This window comes from Trachurus japonicus, chromosome 8, assembly GCF_045865225.1.
Source record: "Trachurus japonicus isolate A0001 chromosome 8, Traja_1.0".
NCBI classification, from domain to species: Eukaryota; Metazoa; Chordata; class Actinopteri; order Carangiformes; family Carangidae; genus Trachurus; species Trachurus japonicus.
In genome coordinates this window covers 14499451-14512528 of record NC_140914.1, presented here as the reverse complement: position 1 = coordinate 14512528, position 13078 = coordinate 14499451, and the positions used below count along the sequence as shown (strand labels likewise).

The 13078-nt window shown below is 40.4% G+C and overlaps 1 protein-coding gene across 1 annotated transcript in view; it reads right to left on the bottom strand.

Moving 5' to 3' along the window:
- The window catches only part of ttyh2l (tweety homolog 2, like), a 30946-nt gene extending 18338 nt beyond the window's left edge, over nt 1-12608 (bottom strand). Inside the window, exons 1-3 of the mRNA XM_085784106.1 lie at nt 12202-12608; nt 8316-8488; nt 4204-4315 (exon numbers count right to left, since the gene is read on the bottom strand). Coding sequence (XP_085640232.1) covers nt 4204-4315; nt 8316-8488; nt 12202-12330 — 414 coding nt within the window. The 5' untranslated portion in view covers nt 12331-12608. The remainder of the gene's footprint in view (nt 1-4203; nt 4316-8315; nt 8489-12201) is intronic.
- Nucleotides 12609-13078: the final 470 nt, after the last annotated feature.

Sequence of the window (13078 nt, the reverse complement as noted above, 5' to 3'; positions counted from 1 at the left end):
ACTGAAACCAGCTGTCACTCAAGACCTGACTGACAAGGACTTGACATATATACATCTGTGGCACACATTTTCCTTGTGAAAAGATCAGTAAATGTAGAACACAGAAGATAATCAGGGTTGTCTTGTTTTTAAAAGAAACAGCTTAACATTTTAGGGAGTGCACTTGTTTGCTCTCTGGCAGAGAGTTAATTGAGAAGATCAATACCATTCCCACTGGTCTGTTAAGTAGAAAGCTACAGCCAGTAATGGTTAACATATCTAACCACAAAGACAAGAAACACAATCTACAAATAAACAACATGTGAAAAAATTGCTGTTTTACCACAGAGAGTCAAAATTTCAGCTCTGAGCAGTTTCACACTGTGTTTTTTGAAGAGGTTGTACAAAAAAGATATAACAAGATTACCTCTAGACAGAGCCAACCTAACCAAATGCAACGTAGCCTATAAATATGAGAGTGGTATTGATCTTCTGGTGCATCAGAAAGCAAATAAGTGAATCTCCTAAAAGGTCAAAACTATTTTTCTTCAGGTTGGAGATTCTGGATGAAAAAAAAGATGCTGCATTTCCAGAGATTTGTGGCTCTAGGAACAGCAAAGATGCTGTAAATGACCTCCTAAACTCACAATAATAACAGATGACACCCACCCACACACTACAGTGACATTGCTTACTGTTACACTGAGTAGGAGGCTCCACTAATTCTCAACAGATGTTGTTTTCTGTACTCTAATCTGCAGCAGTTTGCCGCAGTCCCGCTTCCTTTATCTATCATCTTTTCCCATCATTACACCCATGACTCCTTCAATGCATTCAAGTATTTTGCGTAAGACTGTTCATTTGTACTCGCTGGAAATTCACCACAGTGAGAAAAGATGAAAAATGTATCTCTGTCTCCATGACACTATAGCATTTCAAACACTCTTGATTAAATTCTGATGCTTCTGATTCCTTTCTAGGAAAGAGTATCCATGGGAAGATGAGGCAAAGATCCAGGCCCATCCACTCCAACACTCCCATGGGAGGGAGAGTATGTGATTGCCAGTAAACTACTCTCACTCCCCACCTCCATGTTCATCATCTCTCACAGTTCCTGCCACAACACCCTGAATCTTATCTGCAAGCCAGTCTGCCTGAGTGTGAGAAATGGGATCCATCAGCTAGCTGCTCTGGGTGATCCGCATTTCCCTAATCTGAACCGTCCCGTCTTCCTTTAAAATGGATTAAAGCTCGCTTTTACTGAAAGCGGGTCACAAGGAGGCTTCTCCATATTGGACACGCCTGTTAAATGAGACTGACTGATTTGAGGCTAGCAGCAGCAGCACTCCAAATGCCACTTCACATGCAACTGAACTGTTCTGCCTGATGCCTCCAGTGATTTCATATATCTGAGATTTACTGTATCAGCTGTGACAATGTGACAATATATATGATCACAGTGGTTTAGCGTCAAGCAGAGTAATACATTAGGAAATATGACAGTGAAGAGAGAGAGACAATCATGGGGAACTGATGTATGGTGCAGAAAGCGGCGATGATTTTCTTCCAAAAATCACACAAGACGGCTTTCAAATCAGAAGAGGTATACAGTACATTTAACATATAACCACAGCTGTAAAGTGGAATGGATGATTGCCATGTTTTCACATCCGGCATTTCCTGGTGGAGCTGAAGAGCTCTTAATAATGCGATCCACGTGCTGGAAATAAGGCTGAAATAAAGACTTGCCTGAGAATAATCAGGCATAGCTGAGGGAGAACGGTCCTCCTCATCAAATCGTTCCCTCTAATGACACACGGCGACCCCTTGCAAAGTGTGAGTGCATATTTTGTGATAAAAAGAGCCTTAACGAGCTAACAGCTACAGTAGCTTGAACCTCACAGGGGTCACCTGAAGCAGATATTTGGACGTTCTTATTACTTAACTGCAAAGATCGGATATAAACTCAGTTGAGTTTCAGTGAAATACAGTAAAGAAAATAGTTTTAAGACTTTTTGATAAAATAAAGTACTGCAAGCAAGTGCTATTAAACCAAGTTGACAGAAACACACACCAAAGGGTTCGGTGAAGAAAGGGTATATTCTCCCAAGACTAAACACAGACTAAATCAGCTTTAGCTTTATGGCGTGGACAGCTGGCCAGCTCATCAGCCCTGTAAGTGGACTGCATTACATCGAGCTCTGATTCTGTAAGTGAGAAAGCCTTTGTTCCCCCTGGGGAGGGGGAGGGGGGGGGGGGCATCTATGGTTCCCATGCAGCCATCCTACACTACATCATGCTAGTATCAAATCAATAGCAGAATACCACAGAGAGAGTCAGCAGCAAGGATGTAAAAATCATCATGGCTGAATTCTATTTACTTCCTGCAGCAAAAAAGAGAATATGAACTACAGTACACACCTTTGCAAAGTTGCTTGTTCCACCAAGATGAAATTAATGCAATCTAATACAACAGCCCTGACATCAATCCTACAGTCCTGAGGTTAACGTTCACTTCTCGTTGAGAGGTATTTGTTCAACTTTACAGTCATTTGTTGAGCTGCATCTTGGCCAATTCTATCTATATCAGAGGATTCCAAACAGCCTCCAAAGTGGGAGGTCAATCAGAAGTGAAATGAAAAGAAAAACTCTCAGTTTCAACAAGAACGGAACATTATAACCTTCACAAAGGTAGAATTTATTGCTCGCTGTGCCTTAAAAAAAAAGTGCATTTCTGAAACATTCTTTTATCCATCCCAATACACATTTTTGTATCACCGAAATCAGTGCGTGAGCTACAATTGTCTTAAATCTAAATCTGTTCCCTCCTTATCCACACTGAGTACACGATGAAAGGGTGCACACAAATCCATTTGCCCATACATTAATACAACATGCGTGCATATGAGACCCTTAAGTGGATGTGTGATACTGATATGCCCATGCACACACACTCACATTCAAAGACAAGCACATACACACACACATACAGTAGAGATAGTAAGTCTGACAGAGATGGATAGAGGAGAGGCTTAACATCCATTAATGTACTGCAGATGGGCGTTAATCCTCTTCTTCCTCATTGTGATTATTGCTTCTTGCAGGGCCTTGTTCTAACTCCCTCGCTCACGTTCCTCTTTTCTATCCCTCCCCCCGCCCCCTCCCTAAGCCTCCCCAAATAACTTCCCTGAATGCAGGTCAGGAGTTGTGTGGGGGAAAAAAATCTATTTACAAATCCTAGAGGCAGCAGTCACCTCAATTCCTTCACTGTGACAAAAAGCGGATACAAACCCCCCACGGTGGGGTGCTACTCTGAGACAGATGCGCACCCCATTAATAAAGGAGGAGCTGTGGTGTCTACCAGCTGTGAATCAGTGTTTCCACACAGAGTGACACAGTAAGCCATGAAAAGATCATGGTTTGTGCCATCATGGCTAATAAAAGAGGACGGTGATTGAAAAAAACAACAACAAAAAACACAGCCCCAATGTAAGAAGCATGAGATGAGCTGCCAAGTGAGCGCCTATATTTCTTACAGCTCTGACACATTTACTGTGCGGTCATTTTGTGGTGATTCAACTGTAAAATTCTTAAATTGCAACGGATATAAATGAAAATCATTTTGCTGACCACATTTATAAGTCTCATATTTAAACTCTTAGCCATACTTTATGTTTATGTGTGTCTATGAAACACCTCTGTAATGGTGCCGATCTGATGTTGTATCTTGCCCACTTTTCATCAACAAATGCTCTGATTGTCTGAGCTCATAAGAAGGTCTGGGATCAGATTTGGCAGAAGGCCGTGCTGCAGGATTGGTAAAACACAAAGTTTGGATAATCTTATATAAACATTCATCGCCCGGCCAAACGCTAGTTAGCACACATACAACCTCCAGCAGCCTTTAGCAGGTAGCCATTGACCGTTAGCTTGCACTCTGCATTTATTTTAAACCAACACAAGTTTTTTTTACTGTCTCACCCTCCCACAGAAAACTCAGCTGTGTTGCCTATCAATCATCAAAATCAGATCAAATTGGGGAGGTGATCTCGTTATGGGAGAGCTAGAAGAATGCCATGGCAGTAGTCATATTTTCACAGCTTTTTTGACACATTTGATTATAAAAAATACAATATTGAAACCTGTTTTCGTAATGGGACCTTTATGTTTATGCTGATATGACTCTAGCTCGAAGAGAAGTAGAGCTTGGCATGCTTCACTCACCAGATTATTAATGCCACCCAATGTGTGATTGGCATTGTATAGTGAGTAGGTCAGCTGGTACACCCCATCGTTGGTCTGGCTGTTTCCATAGAAACCCAGTCCTACAGCAGAACTGTGGGGGGAAAAAAGGACAGATTCAGATTTTTTTTTTTTTAATAACAAATGAATAAACATAATTAATTCCTTGTTTGCTTTATTGTGCTACTTCTGGATTATGTATTTCCTGAGGTTATTAGAGGACAATTAAGACAAAGAAATGTTATTCAGGAATTCCCAAAGGAGAAACGTTGAGGCTTTAAATACAGTGAATCATACCACTAAAGGCTTTGTATTTATTCTTTATTACTCTGCATTCACAGACTAAACCATGCCACTGGCAACTGGATTTTTAACAAACCATGAATAAATAAATGAATCTTTGGTTAGACATACAATAACTAACTATGAAAATACGATTATGCATAATTTTCATCCTAGGCATGTATTTGCAAGATGCCTTAATGAAGTCTCGTCAAAATTTTGCATTCTTAGAATATTCTTTCTCCTTTTGTACTTTCTTCACTCTTCTCTTCCTCCTAGCTGCTACCACATGAACTGGGATGTTTTATAATTATGAGGGACAATTTTTCATTTTTCATATTCCGTCCTATACAATCTCTCCCTCTACTCATTATTACCTCCATGTTTTGCTCACTCCTCTTTGTTACACTTTGAGATTTGGAGATGAGCATATTTTCGACTGTAAGTTTGAATTTGTTATCCCAGTGGCTAAAAACCACATCAGAATTCTGCTCCACATCTGAAAAAGTATCCGAGTGGAATACGCAGGACCCCTACTTCCCACATTCCTGCAGCCTTTTGTGACTGTGCCTGAGCCGCTGTAATAGGGAGGATTAGTATCCTAACCCCCAGAGTCACTGCCCCCCTACTGCTAACAGTCTGCAGTGACATGCGAAGTGATACAATTTCATCAAACTTGATTGAAGGAAGGTCACTCTGCACAAAGGTCGGGGGTTATAGTAACACTTTCAACCACATTTGGGACCTGTTTCCATCACCAGGGGACAGAGCTCATTAATCACACTTCGGATGGCAGAGAGATCAGATAGGGACAGGGGTTTGTGAGATACTACATGCACACACAAACACAGGGAGCAAATTCTAGTTGTTGTTTAGCCTCACTGCGTTGAAAAGTTTTTAACACCACCTGTGCTACAAAACCCTCCACACAGAAATAGCCAGGTACGCACATGCCCAGGTCAACAACTCCATCTCTCTTAGCACAACTATGACTACAAAGATAATTAGTGAAGTCAAATTGAGGTTGGCATATTGTTTTTATTTGAAAATCTAATATATCCTGTCAGACTGTGTGCAACGTGTCACTGTGAACGCTTATGTGCATGGTGTATGTCTCTTTTTTTGAGTCTGCCAGCTAGCTTCCTGTCACTGTAACCTTGTAAGCATAATGAAAATCACAGTCTGCGTCTCTTCCATTAAACAAGTTCCCTCTGGTTATGATTTGGGGCACTGGGGCCATATTCTGTACAATCCGTTCTGAGCAACGAAAAAAAAAGAATTACAGTAATCCTTACAACCCAAATTGCATGGATGTGGTTAATAAAATTCTTTATTCAGCTGGTTGAAGGGAATTGAACAAGCTTGCTTTACGCTTTTCAAGACATTTGTGTTCCAGCTGAACGACAGTGGCCTGAACAATGAGCTCTTCATTAACCCTGTGGCTGACCTAATGACACGTCAGTGACAATAAAGATCCGCTAATGATACAGAGACAAAATGGTAATGACACAGAACATCATGGGTAGTGTAGCCTTAAGGGGACGCATGAGTGTTCTGTGGCAGTTTGAAAAGGCTGTTTGCAAGGCGGTCTATGTGTTCAAGGAACTAACACAATAAACAGACTTGGGCATACAAGTGCTTTAGTGTCTTTGTTCCTCCAAGGACATGAATCACCTCACTGACTATGACACTGGACAACTGTTCCTCGGTATTCAGATCATGTTTCAAGCTGAGCTGAATGAACGGCCTCGCTGGAAGAACAAGTAATGACAGATAAACGCCTTGATTCTGTGGAGACCATAGTGTTGCTATTACAATAAACTATATCAGGGTTAACAGAGACTGACACAGGGAGCAAAGGTTTTTAGAATATTAGATTTGTTTTCTATCTTTAACCTCAATTTACTCTGTTCCCTCTCCTGGGGTCAGAAATAATCATCCACGGAGGTGCAACAGCTCTTAAATCCTTTTTTCATTTAAATTCTGCTGTGAAACTGAATGTAATTCTTCTTGAAAAGCTATCATACTCAAGTGAACAATGGTAAAAAATAAATAAATAAATAATAATAATAATAGGGTGATCTTGGTAAACAATTAGATCATGAAAAGTACATCTTGACTCATTTTAGCTGATGCAAGTCCCATGACCTGAGAGAATAAAAGGCGAAATGTGCGCAGTAGAGTGCTATTATGTTATTATATGTGTTATAAATCTAGGCTAAAACTTGCAGAAATGTGACAAGTTTATATCCTCGACGACACTGCTACCATTGATCCCACAACACTAGGGTGAACTATTTGTAGCCTACTGTAAGTTTGTCTGTTGCTACATATAGCCAATGTTAACACTGCTGTTAAGCAATCGCTGTGTTTACAAGACAAGAAATTGTATTTGTTCAGGACTCCTTCAGATCAGACTGGACACTACATAGACTTGTGAAAGTGGCAGATCGGGCCGACCAACCTGGGGCCAGTTGGTTAGCATGCTAACCTGAGTAGCTATATGAAGAGAAGTTATAGAAAGGCAAAGCTCTTAGGGAGCAAAGGAATTAAGTATATATATAATTAACTATATTGGCTATGTGGCAATGGTGTAGTCTTTGTGATACGCAGACATAGCTACCAACTTAAAAGCATTAATGTTTCAGTATACCCACTACAACAAATTAGACCACTGCTAGTGGAAGTGGAAGCTCCAAATAGCAAATTTAAGTATCCAAAAAATGCAGGGAAATAATTTCAAAATCTTAGACCAAGGACAAAATGCAGTTATTAGGCTATTAAGTAAACATGTCTGTAGATAGAGTAGAAATCTGTAGTTTTAAACCACAAAACCTAAACATGTCTTCTGCTGATCTCATATGAATTTATGCTTGGATTATATAATTGGATGCTGTATGCAGCAATGACCATCGGAACAAGTCTCTACAGAGAGAGATGGGTGCTTTGAGCAGAGACAAAACAGCGCTCCTTTGCTAAACAGCATCATGCCCAGTCACTTAGCATTACAACAGACCTTGTGTGCTTCAGCGGTGGTTTTCGTTATGGACACAGAAAGCTAACAAAGTTAAAGCCCAACACTTAGATAAATGTCACAAGTTTAAGCAGATCCGTACGCTAATTCAATCAAGCCTTTCGGAAGACTCATTTGTTCTCTTTCTTTTATGCCAGGATAATTTTTGTCAGTGTATTAAAGTGTATTAAATCATACACACACAAAAACAGTTATGTCCAGTGGCGTGGTGGCTCTGGGAGTTCCCTGCTTATTCATGCTTACATAAACATGCGGTACCCCAACAGCTTACAGAATACAACCTGCTACAACAGCAAGCATAATACTTCCACTAATTGCAAAAGTATGGGAAGCAAAGCATAAGAAATATGTTGTTAAAAAAATAGAAAGAAAGAAAAAAACAAAGACCATAACCAGAGCTAGTCTGATAGAGCATCTGAGCAGACCCAGCTAAGTAAATAGCAGTCAAAGTTTTGGCGGGTGTAGATCAGCTGAAGAGTCAGCTGAGGGATTTAAGTAGTTTCATCACTTTGCCAGCAGCTGATCGGGGCTTGCTGATGACGTGGCCAGTCAGAAATACAGCAGCTATACTAGCCTTTTTGTATTCTATAGATCTATACACACAACAACGTGTATCTACCAGGTAACTAGCTGAAGCACATTAAAGCAATTGGTATTTTTTGGTGTTTTTCCAAAGCCCCTAGGTAATTTAATCAGAAAAAAGAAAGTTTCATATATGTTTTGTGGTACAAGATGAAAAACCATTGTGTTATTTTCTTATTTAACCAGTCAGACTCACCATATGATGAGACCTGTGATGATGGCAGCCCAGCTGACACAGCAGGTTTCAGGTCTTTTGGTGTCATCATCTATGTCCTTGCGGCAGCAGCAGAGGCAGACCAGGTATACTGCCAGAATGAGCAGGCTCAGACCGAGGCCCACTGCACCAATACATGCTAGAAGTATCAAAGACTGAGGCAGGGAGAGTAGAGAGAGGAAAGGTGCAACAAAACAGTAATACAGTCAGCAGAAGTCGATACCAAGATGTACAGAAACAAATGCACAGAGGATTTTTCAGCAGATTATATCGACATGTATCTTTAAATAGACACCTGGCTATTATATGAGACCTCCAAGTGTCAGGCAGTGTGACCCCACCACCCAAAAGTTTGACAGCCTGATTGAAACCAAACCACCATTATCAAACTATACTCTGTGTGTAAAGATACAGTATTTTCAAGTCTGGTGTGAAGCTACCTCATCCACATTACTACTGCTGACTGCTGCCTACAGCAGATATCATAGAAGCAGGTGGTCTTGGGGCAAAGAGAGCTCACAGAGAATTTTAGATTTTCTTTTTTTTTGCCAAGTGCAATAGCAGAACTTGGACTGAGGCTGAGAGGAAAACAGCAATGATCCGATGCAGTGGGAGGGGAGTATCATGTGACACAGTGGCTTTCATTCAGTCTTGTGATTTCTGAGTGTACAAAATATTTAAAGCCTGAAGGATCAAGAGAAACAGAAGAACATGGATATAGAAAACATAGAGGAAATACAATTTTAGTAGGCTACCATTTGTATATGGACGCTCTGCACATTAAACACTATGTATGAAAGATTATTTCCCGATAAATCCATGTGAAGCTGAAGTTTTACTTTCTTCGGAGCGGCGGTTCCTGTTGTTGCCAGATAGTAAATAAACAGATACAGAATGAGCAATAAAAATGACAGTGTTTATTTGTATCAAATCATACTGGGGGAGTTTTACATGACTAAAACTAGTTGTGAATCCCATTTGTTTTCTAACATAAATGTCATGTCATAAATCGAGCAAACTTGCTTACGGTTTTTAGCAGCTTACTTCCTAACACATCGCTTGATCTGTTTGTCGTTACGTGACTAACACAAACATAAATCCTGAATCATTGATACTGCTGTGTTGGCTGCTGCACACGCACTTTGTACTAGCAACTGCTGATTCTTTGAGTGTGGCATCAGTATCACAATCAAACTATCTCGACTGGAGCATCCCTGGTGGTTTTTAATTAAGAAGATTTCCGTTCGTTTAAACTCACAACATTTGATTTGTTTGTTCACTCGAGCAAAAATCATGACCTTCATTTTACTTGCGAATAATTTGCACTTAAGTTTTTAATGCCCACAAGTTCAAAGAGTCTGGCTCTAGCTGACTTAACAGAGCTATTCCTTGACTACGACGACTGTGACTAATTATTCCATTTGGACGACATTGACACTGTGACTGAATATAAATTACGTTCTTTTGCATATTCTAACAAAGTCCTCCATTGCTCAAACTCTCTTTCAAGTTATATTGTGCTAAGTAATGTTCATTTTATGCCACATCAGGTATGTTAGCTATTAGTATACTGCAATTAGGAAAATAAAGTAATCAAGTAGATAATCAGACATTGACGCACAACAATGTCCTGAATGAATGAAAAGCACATAATGATAGTGACTCTAATGTTGTTGTACATTACTTTGAACACTAAGATGATCTTAAGCATTAAGGAGCAATTTCAATGTTACCGCACAGGAGAAAGACACAGTTGACATTTTATACAGTGAAAGAACATCAATTGCACTTTCCACCATATACGTCAATACAGAAGCTGTGCCAGCTGACCTGTCCTGCCTGAACTTGCACCTGGGTCACAACCTTAATCCAATGATTTGTTAATCACTGGTTCGTCGGGACGCTGTGGACAAGCCATGAGACGCTGTGTGTAGAGTCTACGGTTACATTCCCTGTCACTATTACTCAGTTCAGGCCCTTCATAAGCACAATACTGCTAGACCCACTCTTTCCTCTAATTTTCCACTCCATTGTTTTGTAATTAGACATGCAGGCACTTCAATTTCCACCGGCTGCATTGCCATAACAAGGCAAAGGATGCATGAGAGAGAGAAGGAAAGAGAGTCGGAAAAACAACAGCAGTATCAATGCTCATTGACCAGAAGGTCATTGATCCATTATCTTCTCAAAAGGATGTTTGTATAAAAGGGGCTTAAGTATGGATGCCTGTCTAATTAAATTAACCAGTAAACAGCAAGCCTTAGGAAATGTGTCTGTAGCTGCTCTGCACTTTCCACTTTCCTTAAAACACGACTGATTGGCATGTCGACTTAAGAACATGAGTCATTTTCAGGCTGTGTCCAGCCTACAGACTATAGCAGCAGTCTCTGTGATACCAACATGGCACCTTTCACTCCTCCTCACTGACTGTTGCTCAGCTGAGTCTGTGAGACGCTGCTGGGAATCAGTGACCCAGACAGACCTTGATGCACTAAGACAGAGGCACAGTGAAGGATGCAAGTCAGAGCAGGGAGGTTTGTGGTAATGGCTTCTGTATTCATAAATGACCTGGGGCAAGGGGAACATGCTGTGCCGTCTGAATATGCACTTACACACACACCCACACACACCTATAAATTCAGCTCATATTTTGAGGGCCTACTGTTGAATTTTGAAAGATATCCTTGAAAATAATGGATGTAAGAACTATTTCCAAACTCCACATGAATGTTTTAATTGTGTTTGGAAACAGTGTTTTCTGCTGCACAACAAATTAATTCAAAACTTTTACTTTCTGGAGAAACTTAAATAACACAGTGTTAATGGTTTGACTTATATGAATGTCATTAGTGATTTTAATTAAATTTATGGCTGTCAGACTACGAGGTTGTGATATGATGAGACTTTTTTTTGTATTGCAATATACCGCCTGGGGAAGAATCCAATATATTTTGTAGACAAACATCTTAAACCAAGAATAAAAGAAGAGTCAAGGAGACAAAAAGAGAAGAAAATGAACTCCATAACATGAAGGCGTAACGCGGTGATGGACTGCAGATGGAAAACTATTCCCATCATACAGCCTATTTTATAAAATAATGACTCCAGTCCTGCTGCCCGCAGTCAGTCCCCATCACTAAACATGACAGTTTGGAACATTGATATGGCCTCTAATGGCTGCGTAAATGTACTCTGGGGAAATTATAATACATGATTTGTTTTATACACTGGGACAGTTGTTTCTACATTTTAGTCATTTCTTTTACAATCAAATCTCACTTCAATGAAAATATTCACGTGAGAATAAAAAAAAGCCAAATCCAATAATCTCCTTCAGGGAGTAAGAATGAGCAGGTTTAGCTGTGAATACAGTGAGGATTGCATGATAAAATATAGTGGGGGAGATTTGGGGGGCTCATGATGAGGCTGAGTGTTTAAGAGTAGAAAGGACAGAGAACGCATTATGTGCATAGTCCTTGGATATACTTTACAGTATACTTCACATAGTTGTTTACCACCTTGACCACTTCATAGCCAGCTTAGTTAATACAGGTCATGTGTCATCATGTGAGGACTGCAGCAGCACAGTGTGGGCTCTCTACTTCCTGACACTTGCTGCGTGTGAGTGAGCTACACTGATGCTTCACAGAAAACAGTGAAAAGCAAAAAAAAACAAAACAAAATGCTTTCATCATTCAACCCAACAGTCAGTCTAAAACCACTTTTCGTTTGACTGTACATTTCAGTACTGTGCGGCGTTGTGTTTGAAAGCCAGTGGTCCACAACAGGACCGATTTCTTCATCTTTCTTTTCTAGTGAGATTCAATGGAAACTACGTGCGCTTTTACGCACATGTACAGTTACTAACCTGCTGGTAGCTCGCCTCCTCCGGTTTGAAAGTGTTGTCGATCGACTGGAAAAAGAAACTGAAGTGTGGGAAATTGTGCAGCCAGTATGTCCACCACGGAGCAACGTATTCGAGCCTTACAGTGGCCATTCCTGCTCGGGGGGAAAAATCCACCGAACCGCCAACTCTCTGTGACCTCTGATATTCCCAAGTTGTGTGCGGGGAAAAAAACCCAACAATAATAATACAAAAAAAAAAAAAGTATATATCACAGATGGTTAAAATTGAAGTTCTTCATTTGCCATGGCACCTTCAGAAGGATGACAAGTACTACTTCCCACTCCGGTTCCCATAGTTGTGTGTAAACTGTTGAGTTGCACAACTACTACGTATGATACAGCCTTTAGTGAGGCGATGAGGGCCAAGCGTTTGTATGTGAGACACGGGATCCAGTGACGATATGAACCTTCCTCCTTCAACCGAGAAGGCGTGACAACCACTTTCCAGTCAAGTGGGCCAGGCCAGCTTAACTTAGGAAAAGTGAACAATCATGTATCGACATTTATACAGAGAAAATAACTACATAAGAACGATTCTCTCCACAAAATCGGATCATTTTAAATAATCAAACACAAAGAAGACCTCCTCTTTTGGGTGTCAGTGGCATGGCATGCCCCCACGGCTCAATATATGCGTGTCTTTTTCCCCTCCCCTTCTCTCTCTTCCTCTTTCAGTGGAAATTCAAGATTTTCATTACACAATAAAACTGACGACACATCAAAATAAAAACGCTCCAATCTATCTGGCCTAGACTCCAAGCTGCTGCTAAAGATGAAGGGGTATTCCGTATACTATTTATGACTTCTGCTGTTAATGTCTGACCTCTTGTGGACAATAA